Consider the following 22,443-nt stretch of genomic DNA (forward strand, 5'->3'; position numbering starts at 1 on the left):
AAACCAACTGTGTATCACCTTAACCAATCAGATTGAATGATTGTGAAATAAACAGCGCAAAGACGGAGAAGGAATTGTAAACCAGAGTGGGTGATTCAATGTTATTCAAGGAGTTATTTTACAACTTCCAAAAAATATATATTCCACTGAGAAGAAAAGGGTGTAAAAGAAAAGACAGCCATCCGTGGCTAAGTAAAGAAATTAAGGATAGTATTCGACTAAAAACAAGAGCATATAAGGTAGCCAAATCTAGTGGGAGGATAGAGGATTGGGAAAACTTTAAAAGACAACAAAAAATAACAAAAAGATTGATTAAGAAAGGGAAGATAGATTATGAAAGTAAATTAGCAAAAAACATAAAAACAGATAGTAAGAGTTTTTATAGTTATATAAAAAGAAAAAGGGTGGCTAAAGTAAATGTTGGTCCCTTAGAGGATGAGACCGGGAAATTAATGGTGGGAAATATGGAGATGGCAAAAACACTGAATGAACATTTTGTATCAGTCTTTACAGCAGAAGACACTAAGAATATCCCAACACTGGACAAACAGGGGGCTATGGGGGGGGGGGGGGGGGGGGGGGGGAGGAGCTAAACACGATCAAAATCACTAAGGAAGCGGTACTCGGTAAAATAATGGGACTCAAGGCGGATAAATCACCTGCACCTGATGGCTTACATCCTAGGGTCTTGAGGGAAGTGGCAGTAGGGATTGTGGATGCATTGGTAATAATTTTCCAAAACTCCCTGGACTCAACAAAGGTCCCGGCAGACTGGAAAACTGCTAATGTAACGCCCTTATTTAAAAAGGGCAGTAGACAGAAGGCTGGAAACGATAGACCGGTTAGCCTAACATCTGTGGTAGGTAAAATATTGGAGTCCATTATTAAGGAGACAGTAACAGGACATTTGGATAATCATAATTTAATAGGACAAAGTCAGCATGGTTTTATGAAGGGGAAGTCATGTTTGACAAATTTGCTGGAGTTCTTTGAGGAAGTAACATATAGGGTGGATAAAGGGGAACCAGTGGACGTAGTGTATTTAGACTTCCAAAAGGCATTTGACAAGGTGCCACACAAAAGATTATTGCTTAAGATAAAAAATCACGGGATTGGGGGTAATATTCTGGCATGGATAGAGGATTGGCTATCTAACAGAAGGCAGAGAGTTGGGATAAATGGTTCATTCTCAGACTGGCAATCAGTAACTAGTGGTGTTCCACAGGGGTCAGTGCTGGGTCCCCAACTCTTTACAATCTATATTAACGATTTGGAGGAGGGGACCGAGTGTAACATATCAAAGTTTGCAGATGATACTAAGATGGGAGGGAAAGTAGTGAGTGAGGAGGACATAAAAAACCTGCACGGGGACATAGACAGGCTAAGTAAGTGGGCAGAGATTTGGCAGATGGAATACAATACTGGAAAGTGTGAGGTTATGCACTTTGGCAGGAAAAATCGTAGAGCAAGTTATTATCTTAATGGCAAGAAACTGGAAAGTACTGAAGTACAAAGGGATCTGGGGGTCCTGGTGCACGAAACTCAAAAGGTTAGTATGCAGGTGCAGCAAGTGATTAAGAAGGCCAATGGAATGTTGGCTTTCATTGCTAGGGGGATAGAATATAAAAATAGGGAGGTATTGCTTCAGTTGTACAAGGTATTGGTGAGACCGCACCTGGAATACTGCGTACAGTTTTGGTGTTCATACTTAAGAAAGGACATACTTGCTCTCGAGTCAGTACAAAGAAGGTTCACTCGGTTAATCCCGGGGATGAGGGGATGGACATATGAGGAGAGGTTGAGTAGATTGGGACTCTACTCATTGGAGTTCAGGAGAATGAGAGGCGATCTTATTGAAACATATAAGATTGTGAAGGGGTTGGATCGGGTGGATGCGGGAAGGATGTTCCCGATGATGGGTGAAACTAGAACTAGGGGGCATAGTCTTAGAATAAGGGGCTGCTCTTTCAAAACTGAGATGAGGAGGAACTACTTCACTCAGAGGGCGGTAGGTCCATGGAATATGCTGCCCCAAAAAGCTGTAGAAGCTACATCATTACATAAATTTAAAACAGAAATAGACAGTTTCCTAGAAGTAAAGGGAATTAAGGGTTACGGGGAGCGGCCAGGAATTTGGACATGAGTCTAGGTTCGGATCGGTCATGGCCCTGTGGGTAGCGGAGCGGGCCCAGGGGCCGTGTAGCCTGATCCTGCTCCTATTTCGTGTGTCTAATTCTGTTAGATTCAGGAGATGGTTCTGTGATAGTGGATTGGCGGTTAGGATCAGATCAGCCATGATCTTATTGAATGGCGGAGCAGGCTCGAGGGGCCGATTGGCCTACTCCTGCTCCTATTTCTTATGTTCTTATGTTCTATGTTCTAAATCAGGCTGAATGGGAGTAGGGGACGGAGAGAGCAAGGGAGGGCAGGATAGGAGTGGGGACAGAAAGCGAGGGAGGGAGGGCAGGATGGGAGTGGGGACGGAGAGAGCGAGGGAGGGAGGGCAGGATGGGAGTGGGGACAGAGAGAGCGAGGGAGGGAGGGCAGGATGGGAGTGGGGACGGAGAGAGCGAGGGAGGGAGGGCAGGATGGGAGTGGGGACAGAAAGCGAGGGAGGGAGGGCAGGATGGGAGTGGGGACAGGGAGAGCGAGGGAGGGAGGGCAGGATGGGAGTGGGGAGAGAGCGCGAGGGAGGGAGGGCAGGATGGGAGTGGGGACAGAGAGAGCGAGGGAGGAAGGGCAGGATGGCAGTGGGGACGGAGAGAGCGAGGGAGGGAGGGCAGGATGGGAGTGGGGACAGAGAGAGCGAGGGAGGAAGGGCAGGATGGCAGTGGGGAGAGAGAGCGAGGGAGGGCAGGATGGGAGTGGGGAGAGAGCGAGGGAGGGAGGGCAGGATGGGAGTGGGGACGGAGAGAGCGAGGGAGGAAGGGCAGGATGGCATTGGGGACAGAGCGAGGGAGGGAGGGCAGGATGGGAGTGGGGACGGAGAGAGCGAGGGAGGAAGGGCAGGATGGGAGTGGGGACGGAGAGAGCGAGGGAGGGCAGGATGGGAGTGGGGACGGAGAGAGCGAGGGAGGGAGGGCAGGATGGGAGTGGGGACAGAGAGAGCGAGGGAGGAAGGGCAGGATGGGAGTGGGGACGGAGAGAGCGAGGGAGGGAGGGCAGGATGGGAGTGGGGACAGAGAGAGCGAGGGAGGGAGGGCAGGATGGGAGTGGGGACGGAGAGAGCGAGGGAGGGAGGGCAGGATGGGAGTGGGGACGGAGAGAGCGAGGGAGGGAGGGCAGGATGGGAATGGGGACGGAGAGAGCGAGGGAGGGAGGGCAGGATGGGAGTGGGGACGGAGAGAGCGAGGGAAGGATGGGAGTGGGGACGGAGAGAGCGAGGGAGGGAGGGCAGGATGGGAGTGGGGACGGAGAGAGCGAGGGAGGGAGGGCAGGATGGGAGTGGGGACGGAGAGAGCGAGGGAGGGAGGGCAGGATGGGAGTGGGCACGGAGAGAATGAAGAAGCAGCCTGCAGCATTTTGCATGAGGTGCACCCTGTGAAGAATTGAAGCTAATGCTGGTGTTTTGAATGAGTTGTAACTTGCATTGAGGAGGGGGTTAAAGAGTAGTCTCAAAGCAGTCTAACTTTGAGCTCTTTCAGTGACAGTGGGGCAGAGTCTGATTAGAACACCAGAAATCGTTGTTGGTCGACGACCAGGTAGGAAAAGGCAATAAAAAGGGCAAGTGGGATTCTGGGGTTTATATATAGGGACAGTCAATACAAAAGCAAGAAAGTGATGATTAATCTGAGAGACTTGTGGGATTGTCTGCAGGATTTGGGCACCCCATTATGGAAAGGATATTAAAGCCATGGAAACGATGCAATGTAGTTGAAAAGAGGGCCGAGAGGATATAGTTATAATGAAACTTGGAAAAACTATGGCTGTATTTACTGGAATACAGTGAAGCGCTCAAAATTATGAAATAGTTTGAAGGCAAAAATGGAAAGTGTGTTTCCTCTGGCCGACAACCCAGTGACAAGGAGGCAGAGACTCAGGATCGGTAACAGCCAAAACAGGGAGGCTAGAACTATTTTTTTCTTGATTAGAACTTGGAAACATTACAAGGGACTATCAACAAGTCAATCAGAACATTTAAGAAGGAATTATATAACATAAAGGTACGAAGAAGAACAGGGCATTGGGATGGGCCTAGAGAGCTCCAACACAGAGCTAGGCATGGTGGGGCGAATGCCTGCCTTTGACGCTGAATTTTTTTCACGATTCTATGATGAACTGGATTCTCACCTTTGGCCCCCTTTATGCAGTTTAGAATTATGAGCAGAACTTACGCCCTATATACAGAAGTGTGAAGTGTGAATTTCTAGCCCTACAGTTGGGTAGCTGAAATGTTCGGGGATTAGGTAGCTCAGCTAGTTTTACTGGAAGAGCAACAAAATGACTGAAGGGAAAAGAACTACAAATTTCTCCAATTCGCAGGCGTGAATCATTCAGCGTGAATGATTGAGTGCACGAGCCACCAACACAGCGCACAAACCCAATAAAGCTCAGTTGGTAGCGCTCTGGTGATTCAGAAGGTGCGACTTCAATTCCTGCTGCAGACGTGAGCACCAACACGACAGTGCAGCACTGAGGGAGCGCTGCATTGTAGTCGCCATCTTTCACATTAGACATTAAACCAAGGCCCCATCTTTCTGCACCAGATCAGGCAGACATAATAGATCCCATGGCACTATACAAAGAGCAGGGGAGTTCTCCCAGTGTCTTGACCAACCAATATCACCAACACAGATTATCTGGTCATTTATCTCTGGTGTTCATGGGACCTAACTGTGTACAAAATTGGCCGATGTTTCTGCTTGTATAACAAGTGATTGACTTCAAAAGTAATTCATTGGCTGAGGACGTGAATGGTAGTATATAAATACAAGTTCTTTCTCGAGTACTACTGAAAAAGACTACATCACAGCAATTGTGAAGCAGTTTAGAAGTCAACCTCTCTCTTACAGCTTACATCGCCCAGGTATCACATTACCATTTATATACAAGGCTCCCAGATTTGCTTCAGCACAGAAACTCAATTCCCTTATTAAACCCCACTGTGAACAGTTAGTATTTCACAGTCCCTGCTATGACAAACAACTATTTCAAACCACAGCAGTTTCTATTGGTAACAACAATGCAAGATGCTGACACCCAGAGCCCAGCCATCCCAGGTACCAGGGCCGAGTGTAATAATAAAGGGATTGGGGCAGCCCAGATCAGTGGGCAGAGGGGTGGTAGATGGAGTTCAACACAGACAAGTGTAAAGTCATGAGGCCGAGAACAAGTGACAATTTGGAGTACATGTTTTACAGTAACGAGCAAAGCAGCAAAGAGATCCGAGACAAAAGCAAAATACTGCGGATTCTGGAAATCTGAAATAAAAACCAGAGAATGCTGGAAACACTCAGCAGGTCAGGCAGCATCTGTGGAGAGAGAAACAGAGTTAACGTTTCAGGTCAATGACCCTTCGTCAGAACTGGAAAAAGCTGGAGATGGAACAGGTTTTTAAGCAAGTGCAGGGGCAGGGAAAGTGGGGAGGGGAGGAAAGAACAAAAGGGAAGGTCTGTGATAGGATGGATGGCAGGAGAGATTAAGAGACAAAAGGAATGATGGTGCAAGGCAAAAGGAGATGGTAATGGGACCAGTTAAGAAACAAAAGATGGCTCTAGATGAAGTGTAAATGGCACTGGCAGAATGAAAGTGAGCCATGTGGGGGAGAGAAAAAAATAAAATGGAAAAAGAGAGAATAGGGGCAGAGGTTATGATCTGAAATTGTTGAACTCTGTTGAATCCAGAAGGCTGTAAAGTGCCTAATCGAAAGATGAGGTGCTGTTCCTCGAGCTCACGTTGAGCTTCATTGGAACAGTGTAAGAGGCCGAGGGCAGAGGTCAGAGTGGGAGTGGAGCGGAGAATTAAAGTGACAGGCGATCAGAAGCTCGGGGTCACCCTTACGGACTGAACGGAAGTGTTCCGCAAAGCGGTCACCCAATCTGCGTTAGTCTCCCCAGTGTAGAGGAGGCCACATCGTGAGCAGCGAATACAGTATACTAGATTGCAAGAAGTACAAGTAAATCACTGTTTCACCTGGAAGGGGTGTTTGGGGCCCTGGACAGTGGGAAGGGGGGAGGTAGAGGGCATGAAGACAGAGATCTGAGAGTTTGGGGAAAAGAGCCATTAAACAATTGGTTCATCATTTGAACTGGAAAGAAAGGGTAGCAGGAACTGGAGCCTAAGCCTGTGTGGATTCAACCTATGTGAAGCTCAAAACACAAATCAAAAACTCAGTTATGGATTAGGAGGGTCACTTGACCAGTCTTAATTAATTCATCCATCCAGAAAGAATCTCGAATCTCCATTTCGGTATCCAATTGATCCTTAAAGATTCCAGGGTTTTCAGCTCCATCGTTGTTCCTGGAAGTCTATTCCATATGTTAATCACTTTGTGGTAACTGTTGGATATCAATCTGGAATTTACCTTTTACTAGTTTAAATCTCTGTCCCCTTGCCCTACTCGCAATTTAAAGTAATATTCCAAATTGACCTTTTCCATTCCTCGAACTATATTATATCCCTCTAAGATCACCTCCCAGACATCTCTGTTCCAGGCTCAAGTCCAAGTTTCTCCAGCCTTTCCTTTTAACTCAGACCCATGACACTTGGCATTAGCCTTCTGGCTCTTCTCTATAATGCCTCCAATACTTGAGTGTCTCCCATGTGTGTCTAACCAGGAATGGACACAGGTGCCGCTGACCAGAGCACTGTACAATTTGGGTTTGACTTCCTTCATCTGTTCTACTGTTTGGACTGCGCAGGAACACAATGTAGTTCAATGTTCCATGGGCTTTGTTGACTGTTGCTTTGCATTGGAGGGTATGTTGAGCATTGTATCTACTGAGCCTCCTCGGTCTTGGAGTTGTGAAAGTGTGAGCGAGAAGATTTTGCTCTCTGCTCCATGAGGGGGGAGGCGGGGGGGAGAAAAAAAAGAGTTTGTTCTGTAAGAACTATCCCATTGGTTTAATCATGAAACACATCTTTTAAAAATAAAAGCAGTTTGATTTTAGAAGTGTGGCAGGGCACACTGGAGAATTAACACTTGTACCACAATTTTTATTTCCGTTCACAAGGGTGACCAAAACTCTTTTGCGAGTTTGCTATTCGCTCAGTCTCCTTTGTCAAAATAAAACTAATTTCATGGGAAGTTGTGGAGTACCATCAGCTTGTACGTCGCGTAGTGTCCCATATATTGCGTATTCCAAATGTGAATACAAATCCAATGGATCAAGTCATGCTGTTTAGTAGCTGTTAGCAGCAGTGCTCAGAAGGGTCACTGCCACCAGCAGATACTTAGCAATCCTGTCATTCGGAAAGCCAGTGAAGGTAAAAATGAGAAAAGGCCATTTAAAGCTGACAGCTCACTCAGCCATGGTCCTGCTCGTTCCATTATTTTATCCCCTCTCATCTCTGCTCAATGCTTCAATATTTAGGGATGGGCAATTGCCAACGACGCCCACATCGCATAAACAAATTTTAAAAAAATGAATACACAAGATGGCAAAAGCATGAAGATTTGTTGCTGCAAAAATAAAAGGAGGCCAGAGTCAAGATTGGAAATATATTCAGTACAAAGTATTTGAAAGACTGTGTGACAGTGCATTCTGACCCATGCTGCCAGTGCTGTATATGGAACCCCCTTAGTCCAGGGAGGGGGGCTCATTCAGCCCAATTTAATTAAGGTAATAGAAACACTCAAGGTCCCAAACTGGAAATTACAATTTTAGTTGAAAGCTTATTTTTTTGATCAACAGAATAAAGTCAATAAATTATCAATTCAAAATAAATGTGTTTATTCTTGGCTCAAGCTTGGGGAAAGTGAGCAGAGCAAGTTCTACAGCTGGCCTCTGTAGCTGCAGGTGGAGAGGTTTCCTGCCCGAGGCTGAAGACCTCGTGGGTCACCGATATAAAGTACGCTGCAGCATCGCAAAAATACCTGCAACACCTCGATACAGCTCCTCACACTCAACACCCCGAAAACTGGAGCTCTGGGGCAAGTGGATCTACACATACCTACAACACCTCGATACAGCGCCTCACACTCAACACCCCGAAAACTGGAGCTATGGGGCAAGTGGATCCACACATACCTACAGCACCTCGATACAGCTCCTCACATTCAACACCCCGAAAACTGGAGCTCTGGGGCAAGTGGATCTACACATACCTACAACACCTCGATACAGCGCCTCACATTCAACACCCCGAAAACTGGAGCTCTGGGGCAAGTGGATCTACACATACCTACAACACCTCGATACAGCGCCTCACATTCAACACCCCGAAAACTGGAGCTCTGGGGCAAGTGGATCCACACATACCTACAACACCTCGATACAGCGCCTCACACTCAACACCCCGAAAATTGGAGCTATGGGGTAAGTGGATCCACACATCGTCATCCAATCAGTTGGATTTAGATCATTTTATTTTTTTTACACAAACCTACTGCCAGGGTAAGCAATGCTGAGGCTGGCAGCCCCAGGGGCAAGCTGTCCCAAAGGTAGAATTCTCGTGCTTCACCCAGTATAATTACCCATCAAGGGAAAACAAGTTTATAAATGAAATCTCAAAAGGTTGCCGCTCAGTCTGATTACAAAATGTGTCAGCTACTCATTTACCCTCAACTGACTAGTACCTTTGGTGGCCGTGCCTTCTGTTGCCTGGGCCCCAAGCTCTGGAATTCCCTGCCTAAACCTCTCCGCCTCACTACCTCCCTTTCCTCCTTTAAGACACTCCTTAAAATCTACCTCTTTCACCTGCCCTAATTTATCCTCGTGACTCAGTGTCAATTTTTGTGTCTTAAAATACTCCTGTGCAGCGGATTGGGATGTTTTACTACATTAAAGGCACTATATAAATACAAGTAGTTGTTGTTGTGATATTTGACTAAATCTATCTTCTATGCTTTAAGACTAAACATCTGGAACTGTGGCTTTGGTCCAACTGAACCTGAACCTTGAGCTTTCAGAATTGATTTGCCCCACCACTAAAATCAGGATCAAACTACACCCCACAAAAAATGGTGAATATATACTTAGTAATTAAGCACGCCTCCGCCCCCCGCCAAGGGGTTCAGATAAAGAAACTGCCGAACTTTTGATAAAAACTTTTTCCATATGTGGTCTGAACTCGGAGAGTACCTTTCCTACACATTCATCATTGCACGATGGGCAATTTCTGCTTTTTGTTCTGCAGTAAGCCTCTGCTTGTAATATACGATACGAGTGAAAGGAAGAGTGACAAAAATAGATCCTTACTCTCAGTCCCATGCTGCCGCATAGCATCAGTAGAGGAGGTATCACTGAACACAATCCAATAGACTGTTACAGGATCAGATTTGTAATCTCAACTCCTGTAAAGATTTCCAACCAACTATATATATATATTTTTTTTTATATAAAAAGGACTGAGCGCAAGACCCCACATCAATGGCCAGGTCACTCAGTGTGGTGTAAGGGAGAGGGGAGCAAGGCAAGCAGCAGAAGACAAAAAACTCCCGTGGCTGGTAGTGCCTATATTCCAATGTTTAATGGGTCAGTGGCGTGGGTTAGTTAAAGTAACAGTTAATACAAGTGTACGGGGAGGATAAACTCTACCAGCTTATTAGAGTAGCACACACGCATCAAACATGCTGGGATGAACTTTGGGTCTTTGAGAATTACAACATCAAAAGTGCATATTTTGCTCATCTTAATTCCACTTTCTAAAAACATCAAATGGACAAATAACTGCTGCGATGGGGCAGAATTTGGAAATTTGCTGCAGAGTTTGTAAGCTGTGGTCACACTGCTCCACACTCAGCAAGACCCACGGAAGAGAGCACTCTTTGATCACAACAACAGCCTGCTGCTGGTACACTGAACCTCTCCTGGTATCTGAATTGACAAATCGCTGTGTATTTGCTGCCAAGCAGTTGGAAGAGCCCTAGCACCTGTTGAACTAAATCGAGGTTGTTTTGCCCCCCCACCAGGAGTGCACTGGTGCGCAGTTCAACCGTCTGACGGGGACCACCTGTGCCTCACACCCTGATGGATACGGTTCCGTTAGCACATGTCTCTGCTGCTTCCTTCAGTACAAAGTGTCACTTGCTCCATTTGCTCACACAATGTGAGGAGTGACGCTGGATCGGGTTACACACCCAGCTTCATCACACTTCTATATCTGAAAGATTAATTAAAACATATGGGGCTGCAGGCAGCAACACAGTTCAGGTGCTAGGATGACAAGTTGCAAGGAAACTACACATTAGTTTGTGTTTCTCTGAAATGCTCATTTTGAATTCAGTAGAAATCGTTTGCTTTTCTGCAAGACAGCACATAACATCATTGCAGGAAAAGTGGAAAGTATCTTCAAAAACCACTTAGAATGTGACTACCCAAAGAAAGCGGTCAGTGCGTGAGATTAATGCAATCGGGTCCTGCTGGCTTGCTTTAACCAGCCGTCCCACATTAATTCAGTCCGACTGTTGCTCCTGAAGAGGATGGTTATTTGTATTAGGACAGTAACCAGCTGCCAAACACTACACAAGAGGCAAACACACATTAGTCTCACAGGATTCGAGAGCCAGGGCCATATAGGATCACCCAGAACTCCTTAGAAGTGCTTAAGCCGTCCATTTTAAAATTGCATTTCTGAGCCTCAGCTCCTGGAGGAAGGTGACCCACTCCCAGGCCTGTCTACTGCTGCTAGATGCACCTTCTACGCAATGTGCAAGAGCAGGCTAAAATGATTGGGCATTAGATTTACTTCTCTCCTTATGAGGAAGGTCATAGCCTCCCATGATGACCCAGCTATCCATGATGCAGGGAACAGGAACCCAAAAATCACTAGGACAAACTGCCACTTGGTAGGTTTTCAGCTTGGTTAAGTATAATAGCAACACCTACATTCAGTCTGAAATGTTACTGACAACTAGCCAAGCGAGGGATTGTTGTAAAGCAGCCAGACTGCACTAAGTGCTTGTTGGCCGGAGCCCACTCAGCATTAGTCTCTGCTGCATACACGACAGTGGGAAGGATGGAGTCCCACGCCTGCCTTTCCTTACCCTGAGCTCCTGTAGCTCCTGAATGGTGCTCTGTGCTTGTTCTAGTTTCTCACTGGCTGTGTTGAACTGCTGCTTTGCTACAGCCAGCTCTCGCTTGATGACGTAGTTCTCCTCGGCTTCCTGCGCCCTGGTTACTTGTCCCTGAAGACAAACCCATGAGGGAGAGAAAGGTTAGCGACACAGATGGGCTTCCAACTCTCTGAAGACCTAAATCCATTCTTACTTTACCTTTGAATTGCCTGGAAAACAAATAAGTTTGGTCTCTTTTGATCTCATTCAAAGCCTGCAATTTAAACTAGACCCAGGGATCTCCCAGGTCGTAATCAGTTTGTACAAAAATAGAGTTCCCAGATGGATCAGTGAGCTTATCCACTGAGTAGCGGAACCACACGGGCTAGGAAGGCCTCTAATCAATGCTAAGTTGGCCAACCTCAGCTAAGACACATTAGGAATGCATTAGCAACTTGCACTGGGTGTGGGGAGAGAACAGAGGAGGGTCGGGCTAGGTTGCGAATCAACCGCTGATCCAATAGTCGGCCAACGTTCACCAATAGCAATTGGAAGAGGCATCAGAAGACTACCAGCGCGTATGGGATCGTTCCCAAGCAAGGCGGCAATGCCTTCAGGGATGGGGAAGTCAGGAAGACAAGAGGAAAAAAGAATGAATGGTGATGTTGCTGAAAGAGTCCAACACCTTAGTGACAGTCCCATGACAACACTCACTCACTCCAGAAATCAACTGTTTCCATTCCCATCTTTTTAAACAATTTCAAAAGTGTAACAATACAACATCACCGAGAACAGCAACCATGTAACAACCAACCATGGACGGAGAGAGAGGAGGACATAACCAGAGGGCTGAAGAGGTTCTGGCTACATGCAAGAGGTGCTCACTGTAAAGGCCAAGATAGATCGCATGGAGGTGAAATTAAAATCGGGCTGAGATGAACATTTGCCGCAAAACAAGCAGGCCAGGACAAACATAACCCACGGAGGGAGGCAGAGAGAGGAGGGAAAAGAGGAAAGACAATTCTATTGAAATTTGGGCAACCGTGCCTCTATATTTGGGGCAGAAGAGGAAAAAACAGATCTGGAAATCTGCAAAATCTGCAAATACTGGCAGATGTCCCACCAGATATATATAATTGCAGCCGCTGAGAAGGGACCTATCCCATCCACAATCCAGGCTCAAATAACCGACGTTCCCATCTAAAAATAGATCAAAGGGGAGTTCCAGGCATCCGCTTACAGCGACAGCCCTGGACTCAGATGCCCATAGAACTGAAAATAAACCCACAGATAATGCTCACATTTCCCACACAATGCTGCAGAAGAACTCGTCAAACTGACAAGTGCCCGTCAACCATGGACAGCAGCCCACAGCACTCCCCCACCCCCCTTCTTCCTTCTTAGGCAGTCCCTCGGAACCGAGGATGACTTGCTTCCACACTACAAATGAGTTCTCAGGTGACTGATGAGTCCAATGCGGGACCTACAGACTCTGTCACAGGTGGGGCAGACGGTGGTTGAAGGGGCGGGTGGGTGGGGTGCTTGGGTTGACGTGCGCTCCTTCCGCTTGGCTTCCGCTTGTTCCCGGCGAAGAGACTCGAGGTGTTCGGCGCCTCCCCGGATGCAACTCCTCCTGCCACTGGCGCCTGATCAGTGAACAGCACAACAGCTGCTTTTCTAACTTTCAACAACCAAAATACTGGCAAACCCCCAATGGTGTCGGCAGGAGCACCTCATCCAGGAAGCACCAACTCTACCATCCATCCCACCCCGTGGCTGCTCTGTGTTCCTTCTCTGACCAGTCGCTGCTGAAATAGGATCAGTTCTCAGGATCCCACCACCGGCTCCAGTGACTCTCCTCCCCCACGAAGCTTCTGATCTGCTCTCCAACTAGACCACCAGGGACCCCGATGTCTGCGGGGCTGAATTTATATAATCTGGACATGCCTGCACAAACTTGGCCATATTCCCATGGACCCACGCTACCACGGGACCTCTTTATTCTATAACTCCTTAGCTTTCATGAAGGAAATTATGTTTTGGGTGACAGCCAAGATGAACTATTTCCAAATCTTAATTTTTACAGGCATTTCCCCCCAAGTTCCTACAGAAACACAAAGCTTTTGATAGCTTGATTATGGAGGGCATTTAATGCTATGAGCTACCAGATGATTTAGTCCATTGCTCTCCAAATTCTGACAGGATACCCTTCAACACCCCCTGCCGCAAGAAACCCCCCACCCCAACCCATGCAACCACATGACAATAACACCCTTCAAGACGAAGGAAGATGCACTTCTGGGACCCTTCTCCATGCAAGAAATTCCACCCTACATCCATGTACAGCACAGAGGCCCAAACAATGTCCACCCCAAGGGCAACAGGACACTCCAAAAGGCCCAATTTGCCACAGAAGATCTTATACACGACCCCCACCATCGGCCATCACCCACAGATAGCAGCCCCCCCTCTCTGACCAAGGAAGGAGGAAGTCAAACCCAAAAGCCAGACGGTGAACTATAATGAATCCAAGGACTCCAGCCACATGCACCCAACAGCTATAACTTAATTTGGCACAAGCGGAGTACCCAACAGCATTTAAACAGTAACGTGGTGAGGTGTGGGGGATGAGGGGAGTTGGGGAATATGTTTCAGGCCTGAAAGTCCCGACAGACAAGGACCACCAGCCCTTACACAAAAGAAAAAAAAAATAAGCCGAGCCTCCGGAATTGCACCTCCACAAAAGTATCTCGACGTATTTGCTTCCAGATCAAAAGCAACAAAGAAAAGCCTGAGTGTTCTGGAAGTGAGACCTAGTGAGGCTGCAGGAGACCGAGATAGGCAGTGTACAGAGATTCCTCCAGTTCCTGGATCATCAGTTGGGTCCTTCTTAACATTTCAACTAAGAATGATGCTAGCAGTCAAACGTTAACCTAGTATGAGGCACCAATTGGCCCAGTTATCCTGTCCACTTTGGAAGATATGTTCAATTTATTCATTTGGCTGTTAGCCCCTCAGAATCACTTGCTAAAAACATTTAGTGACTGCCCCACATATCAATTCTTGATCCCAGCCTGATTATTGAGAGTAGTGCCAACACAGCCTGTACATTTCACCATAAGGGGGAAAAGGAAAGACTAGGAGAGGGCGGCGAGTCTGTGATCAGCTCATCCTCTCAACCAGGAGAAATAGTAGCGAGAGATAGAGGCCAGAGTTAACTTTGTTATAAACTGACTACCGTGTGTTTCAGATTACAGTGGGAACAGAACCTGGTTTACGGTGTGGCAGAGCCCGACTGTTAATGAACCCTAGATGTTGAGGTGACGACCTCCGCCCCTGTTGCCTCAGCATGGACTCCTGCAGGGAATGATTTGCTGGGTAGCACCATGTCTATGCTTCCAATGCACGAATCCTGAACAGAATCTTTTGAAAATCTTACAAATTGTGCAAAGCTTTAAAAAAAAAACAAATGCCAATAGATAGGGATTTAAAAATAAATCTAGAATCTCAAGATTTTGCTTTTAAAATGTCAAAAAAGGTGCAAATCGATAATAGGCATTTCCCTCAACTAGACTGATGCACCTTCCAGGCACTAGAACACATTTAAAAATCCTATGAGTTTCAATACTTTGAAACGTAAAGAATAGCAGGTGTTTAGAAGTGTATATAAAAACACAAACCTTTTCATAGAGCGCATCACAGAGCAAGTACCACCACACCAAATGAACTCCACTGGCCAGTGGCAAATAAGTTGTACGAGTGATATGTAGGAGTTAAGGTATTGAGACATGTGGCCATGTACTTGTCATCGGTCATTAAAACAATAACTACCTGCAATAATTATAAAACCTACACACTGTTACTGCGATACTGGCACTGTCAGACTCTCTGTCCAATTCTAGGTTTAATACTTTGTAAAACATACCAAAAGGTTCTTTGACCCGACCCCCCCCCCCCCCCAAAACAATAAAACTTATGTGCATGAAAGAGAGAGTACTCTATTACACACTGGCTCCCAGAAACACAACACTTCTAAAGTAGGAATTAGGAAGCCAATCTCAATAGGACTCTTGTGTTATCTTTACTGTGCAAAGTGAACCACTGAAAACAAGCCATGATTGGAACAGAACCGGTCACCTCCTCAGCCATTCCAGCACTGTGTCCGAGTACAGCAGTGTCAGGCAGGAGCCGGCACGACACCCCGGCGTATCGCTGGCCCAGCACTGTGTCCGAGTACAGCAGTGTCAGGCAGGAGCCAGCACGACACTCCGGCGTATCGCTGGCCCAGCACTGTGTCCGAGTACAGCAGTGTCAGGCAGGAGTCGGCACGACACCCCGGCATATCGCTGGCCCAGCACTGTGTCCGAGTACAGCAGTGTCAGGCAGGAGCCGGCACGACACTCCGGCATATCGCTGGCCCAGCACTGTGGGAGCAGCACGGCTTACAGTTCTCTTTCCAAATGGCCAGTTTAGGATGAAGTGTGATGAGAAAGAGACATTATTTTACAAAATTCAATGTGTTTCACAGAGCTTCTTTATATCAAATATCAATTAGTACAGTGGAATATTGCATATCTGACAAGGAACATAACTGCATTGGTGAATGGTCTACATCAGTCACATCGCAGCACTGGTACACAGTGCGAAACACCGTTAATGTGGGTTTAAACAAAGAACTGTACCGCTTCTGGATCACGCTGTAATAACCACTGGTCAAAATTAGTATATCAGAACAATTGCTGTGATTGGGACTGTTAAACCAAGCATTGTTTTGGGATATCAGACTAGTTGCATTTGCGCCAGGTCAGATATGCACAGTTCCAAGGTATTATACAGTGCGGCAAGGAATACTCTTAAGTGCTTTGCATGCTTTAGTGAAGAGAAGCATTAATATATCCCTGATGGTTATGGTGGTTTGTAGGAGCCTGCAGCATGCATCCAGTGAGGCATACAGGGTAAATCCACCAGGGTCACATTAAACCAGCCCCCCCTGGATCGAGAAGATTAAATGCTCAGACTTGTGTTACACAAGAGAGTGTTGAAACTTACTGTTTTAGTACAATCTGCTACACATTTTATTCCCCACTTTACAGTATACAGTGTAAAGGTATTACCGCTACATGTACATGTACACTAGGCACACATCATCCTCACAGCTGTTGTACCCAGATGTACAGACTCTTCCATCACATTTTAAATACTGGCTCCTCTTTCTGTAGCGGGCACACAGCTTTCAAACACAAATTACATTCAGGTCTAACCGAATACACTAGTTACAGGGTACATGTACATGCATCATTTCCCTTTACCCAGTTTGTACGGTATTATTCAGTCACCAAAGGCTATTGTAAACCATAGCTTTTATGATCTTATTGTGGACATGCTGCTGATACATGGACTGCCCAAACCTGGGTCCGGGCAGCTGTTCCTGTGCATCACTAATCTTCACATTTACTTGCCACAGATGGCCCTAGTGGGCTAGGCCTGAAGCCTGGATTACTGTGAGTGCTTCCACAGGGAGAACATGCAGCATGCGGGCGAGTGTCACAGGAGGTTACCTCACCAGATGAGACATGCAAATGGCACTGCTTTGGAAGAGTTAGCGAGTATAATTGCCATGGTAGAAAGTGGGAAGTCATACCTGGATCAATCTATCTGCCAAGGCAGCACTTTCCTACAGGGGGAAATCCACAGCAGAGTGAAAGGAAGAAAGAGAGTGTTTCACAAAGACACCACTAACACAGCAGTAGAAAACTCACATTACATACCCCACACCTGCACTTACAGATCAAGAGGTACTCCCAGCCAGAAACACGCTTTTTATCAAATGGTCAATTTTTTGGGGGGAGGGGAGGGGGGGAAAAAAAAGGATCTTTCAAATATCAATTCCAAACGATCAGAGGGACCTTGTGTACATGTACATAGATCCCTGAAGGCAGCACAACAGGTGGATAAGGTGGTTAAGAAGGCATATGGGATACTTGCCTTCATTAGCCGAGGCATAGAATATAAGAGCAGGGAGGTTATGATGGAGCTGTACAAAACGCTGGTAAGGCCACAGCTGGAGTACTGTGTGCAGTTCTGGTCGCCACACTATAGGAAGGATGTGATTGCTTTGGAGAGGGTGCAGAGGAGATTTACCAGGATGTTACCTGGGCTGGAGCGCTTCAGCTATGAAGAAAGACTGAACAGGCTGGGGTTGTTTTCCTTGGAGCAGAGAAGGCTGAGGGGGGACCTGATTGAGGTGTACAAAATTATGAGGGGCATAGATAGGGTAGATAGAAAGGAACTTTTCCCCTTAGTAGAGGGGTCAATAACCAGGGGGCATAGATTCAAGGTAAGGGGCAGGAGGTTTAGAGGGGATTTGAGGAAAAAACTTTTTCACCCAGAGGGTGGTTGGAATCTGGAACTCACTGCCTGAAAGGGTGGTAGAGGCAGGAACCCTCACAACATTCAAGAAGCATTTGGATAAGCACTTGAAATGCCATAGCATACAAGGCTACGGACCAAATGCTGGAAAATGGGATTAGGTTAGATGGGGCTTGATGGCCGGCACAGACGCGATGGGCCGAAGGGCCTCTTTCTGTGCTGTATAACTCGATGACTCTAATCTCTCTCAGTAGTCATCATCAAACCTACACTAGAGAATCTAGGGTGTCTGTTGAAAAGGAATCTAAATGAAGTAGCTCTGGAGTTATTGAGGTGATCGTCCAGACAGCTATTACCATTTCCAAACAAAAAGCAGCAATTTCTTTGGTGAAAAGTAAATTGCAAAATAGGCACTTGAAATGACAAGTTAGCGAACTCCCTCAGAATATGCAAAAATACACATTCCCCACAACCTCTTGAACATTACATTATGCTGCATATTCCCAATTCCAGAGTAGGCAAGAGGTGGGTAAACCAGAGTCACAAGGCCAGGAGTGGCTCCAACTGAAAACCTAGGTCAGTGCAGAGTCCCGGTGACTGGGAAAAGATGCACTCCTGGGGCTTGGCAACCATGCCATGTAACCTCAGCATACTTCAGGCTCCCCCGTGATGCGTGGATACAATGCTGGTTAGCTCCACCTGGACTTGAGATGAACTTCACAGCCAGATCGAAAACAAATCGTTTAACAGGACGAGGCATGCTGCAACTGTCAGGGTGCCACGGCTGCTGCATTTTATTATCGAATCAGAAGCATTGGGTTGGAAAGGGTTAACTGAACGCAGTCAAGTTCCTTCTTTCTTTGCGCTAGATTACAAGCTACCCAACAAGGCAGAGCTGGTGCCAAGTAAACCTCACCCAACCCCGTCTAGTGCAGTCTGGCATCATTCTAACTCCTGTGGGGACAGGAACACAGTCCCCCAACAGCCCAGTGCACTCCAGCAGTGGCACTGCCCAGACGCACACTGCTGGCCGCAGCTAGCACAGTGACATTCACGGTAAGGGCGCCCATGCCAGATAATTTACTGTTCCCTATCCTTAGGTTAGGGATAAAAGAGTTGGAATAAACGGGTTGTTTTCCGAGTGGCAGGTAGTGACTAGTGGGGTACCGCAAGGATCGGTCCTAGGACCCCAGCTGTTCACAATATATATTAATGATCTGGACGAGGGAATTGGATGTAATATCTCCAAATTTGCAGACGACACAAAGCTGGGTGGGAGGGTAAGCTGCGAGGAGGATGTCGGGAAACTCCAGTACGATTTGGACAGATTGGGCAGAAACATGGCAAATGCACTATAATGTGGATAAATGTGAGGTTCTCCACTTTGGTGGCAAAAACAGGAAGGCAGATTATTTGAATGGCAATAGATTGGGAGAAGGGGAAGTGCAGAGAGACCTGGGTGTTCTTGTGCACCAGTCGTTGAAGGTAAGTATGCAGGTGCAGCAGGCGGTTAAGAAGGCAAATGGTATGTTGGCCTTCGTAGCAAGAGGGTTCGAGTACAGGAACAAGGATGTCTTGCTACAGTTGTACAGGGCCTTGGTGAGACCGCACCTTGAGTACTGGGTGCAGTTTTGGTCGCCTTACCCGAGGAAGGACGTTCTTGCCATGGAAGGAGTGCAGCAAAGATTCACCAGGCTGATACCTGGGATGGCAGGAATGACGTATGAGGAGAGATTGTGTCGATTGGGCTTATACTCACTGGAGTTTAGAAGATTGAGAGGGGATCTCATCGAAACTTATAAAATTCTGTCAGGCCTGGACAGACTAGATGCAGGAAGGGTGTTTATGATGGCCGGGGAGTCCAGAACCAGGGGTCATAGTCTAAGGATAAGGGGTAAGCCATTTAGGACTGAAATGAGGAGGAATTTCTTCACCCAGAGAGTGGTGAACCTGTGGAATTCTCTGCCACAGAGGGCGGTGGAGGCCAGTTCATTAAATATATTCAAAAACGAGTTGGATATATTTCTTGAGGCTAAAGGGATCAAGGGATATGGGGAGAAGGCAGGGACAGGGTACTGAATTTGGATGATCAGCCATGATCTCATTGAATGGCGGAGCAGGCTCAAAGGGCCGAATGGCCGACTCCTGCTCCTATCTTCTATGTTTCTAGAATAAGGCTTTAACGGTGCAGGATTCACTGCTGTTCCAATATTTAACCCAGAGGAGGTTTCCGAAGACAGTATCATGTAGCACACACATGCGAGAGGAGGAAGTGGTGTAGATGTTACAACCTCTATAAAACAAAGCTGCAGTGTGTGTTTCTCGAACGAGGATCAAAGAGAAAAATTGGGGACAACCTCCTCGCAGACACAGGTGCCCAGAGGCTCTCTCCTTTTACCCAGGTCTTGTAAAAAAAAAATCTGTCAGCTGAAGACACAGAAAACTGCTATACATTTTGCTAAAGCCATAAAGAACTGGATTTGCTGAAACCTTTAACCAGATTGAGTGAAATCAGCCTGATTATTTTCCATAATCCTGCAGTGAAAAATGTATTTTTAAGCTTTTGGGAATGGTTTAGCAAGAGCAGTGGAACAGCACTGAACCCGTCACCAGATGCTCCATTCTCAGCGACACTCATCAGGGAGGTTTCAGCACCTCACTCCTCGCAAACGTCAGATGGAACATTGCACAATGGTGAAGTACACCAGCTCAGCAGGGAGAAGGAAATAAACTGGGTGGGACGTGTCCTACCCCACAAAACACACTTCCTGTTGGCCAATCATCAAGCACCCTTAGTTGACTCCATGGAGACAACAACATCTGCTGTGTCCCAATCCATCATCACTCTAGGCCAGAGGAGTAACTGTGTCCAAAAGTTCCATGTACACAAAAGGGGGGGGGGGTGGTGGGAGTAAGGGGGGAAATGAAAGAATTTACAGTGTACATTCCAGTTTTGTATTAAACCTACATATAAAACAAAATCCAGATATTGTTTGCACAGAGACATGCTCAAGGACACCATGAATAGGGAGCAGACTCCTTATTTCTAGAACAGCTGGTCCTACTTTGGTTGCGGTAGTTGACCAACTTACCCACACGTGGAGCCATGCCATACCAGGTTGGAACGAATAGTTCCCTTTTACAGATTGTGTGCTGCAAAGGGAATAACCCTTGTGCACCTCAACAGAGCCGGGACCAATATCCTCGCTGGGGGGTTTGCGCGTGCTTGGGGGTGGGGGGTGGGGGGGGGGGTTAAACTAGCTTGGCAGGGGGGTGGGAACCTGAGAATAGATTCAGAACAGAGAGAAGCAAAGCCGACATTAGAAAGCAGAAAAGTAGAAAGTGAATTTGGAAGACGGAGGGAGCAAGGGCTAGAAAATAGGCAACAAGGCAGTGCTAAATGGTACATACTTCAACGCAAGGAGTATAGGGAATAAGGCAGATGAGCTGAGAGCACAGATAAACACGGCATGATATTATAGCCATTACTGAGACATGGCTGAAAGGAGGGCAGGTATGGCAGCTCAACATTCCTGCTTACAGGGTTTTCAGACGGGATAGAGGGGGGGGTAAAAAAGGAGGGGGGGTCGCAGTATTGATTAAAGAAACTATTACAGCTGTGTGAGGAGGAATGATATGTTAGAAGGATCATCAAATGAGGTGGTATGGGTTGAATTGAAGAACAAAATAGGGGCGCTCACACTGCTGGGAGTGTACTATAGACCCCCGAACAGTCAGAGGGAGATAGAAGAGCAAATATGTAGACACATTTCTGAGAAGTGCAAAAACTATAGGGCAGTAATAGTGGGGGATTTCAACTACCCCAATATTAACTGGGATAAAATTAATGTGAAGGGTATAGAAGGTGCGGAATTCCTAAAATGCAACCAAGAGAACTTTTTTAGCCAGTATGTAGCAAGTCCAACAAGGGAGGGGGCGGTTCTGGACTTAGTTTTAGGGAATGAAGCTGGGCAGGTAGAAGGCGTATCAGTGGGGGAGCATTTTGGTGCTAGTGACCATAATTCAGTTAGATTTAGGGTAGTTATGGAAACAGACAAAGATAGACCAGGAATCAAAGTTCTCAATTGGGGAAAAGCCAATTTTGCTAAGCTGAGATAGGATTTAGCCATAGTGGACTGGAAATCAGTGTCAGAGCAGTGGGAGGCATTCAAGGAGGAGATCCGTAGGGTTCAGAGCAAGAAAAAGGGTGGGACTAACAAATCTAGAGCTCCCTGGATATCAAGGGACATACAGGGTAGGATAAAGAAAAATGAGAGGCTTATGACAGATACCGAGGGCTCAATACTGCAGAAACTCTAGGAGTATAGAAAGTGCAGGGGTGCAATTAAAAAGGAAATTAGGAAAGCAAAGAGAGAGCATGAAAAAATTTTGGCAAGTAAAGTCCAAAGATGTTTTATAAATACATAAAGAGCAAGAGGATAACTAAAGAAAGAGTCGGGCCTATTAGAGACCAAAAAGGTAACGTGTGCTGATACGGAAGACATGGGTTTGGTTCTTGATGAATACTTTGCGTCTGTCTTCACAAAAGAGAGGGACGATGCAGACATTGTAGTTAAGGAGCAGGAGTGCGAAATATTAGATAAAATAAACGTAGTGAGAGAGGAAGTATTAAGGGGCTTAGCAGCTTTGAAAGTGGATAAATCTCCAGGCCCGGATGAAATGTATCCCAGGCCGTTAAGAGAAGCAAAAGAGGAAATAGCAGAGGCCCTGACCATCATTTTCCAATTCTCTCCGGCTACAGGTGTGGTGCCGGAGGACTGGAGGACTGCTAACATTGTACCTTTGTTTAAAAAGGTAGAAAAGGATAGACCGAGTAATTACAGGCCAGTCAGCTCAACCTCGGTGGTGGAAAAATGATTGAAAAAAGTTCCGAGTGACAGGATAAATCTTCATTTAGA

The 22,443-nt window shown here is 46.5% G+C and overlaps 1 protein-coding gene across 9 annotated transcripts in view; it reads right to left on the bottom strand.

The window, feature by feature from the left end:
- The window catches only part of LOC147097543 (EVI5-like protein), a 330,047-nt gene that overhangs the window by 137,602 nt on the left and 170,002 nt on the right, over positions 1-22,443 (bottom strand). For 5 of the 9 annotated variants that reach the window (XM_085971478.1, XM_085971477.1, XM_085971474.1 and 2 more), the window contains exons 12-13: positions 16,797-16,829; positions 11,147-11,287 (exon numbers count right to left, since the gene is read on the bottom strand). The exons of 1 other annotated variant lie outside the window; for it this stretch is intronic. In XM_085971478.1, the coding sequence (XP_085827604.1) occupies positions 11,147-11,287; positions 16,797-16,829 (174 nt within the window). The remainder of the gene's footprint in view (positions 1-11,146; positions 11,288-16,796; positions 16,830-22,443) is intronic. 3 more of the 9 variants (XM_085971475.1, XM_085971483.1, XM_085971481.1) reach the window with 2 other exon arrangements.

Source organism: Somniosus microcephalus, chromosome 31, assembly GCF_052327205.1.
Source record: "Somniosus microcephalus isolate GS21.2 chromosome 31, FLI_Smic_1.0, whole genome shotgun sequence".
Taxonomy (NCBI): Eukaryota; Metazoa; Chordata; class Chondrichthyes; order Squaliformes; family Somniosidae; genus Somniosus; species Somniosus microcephalus.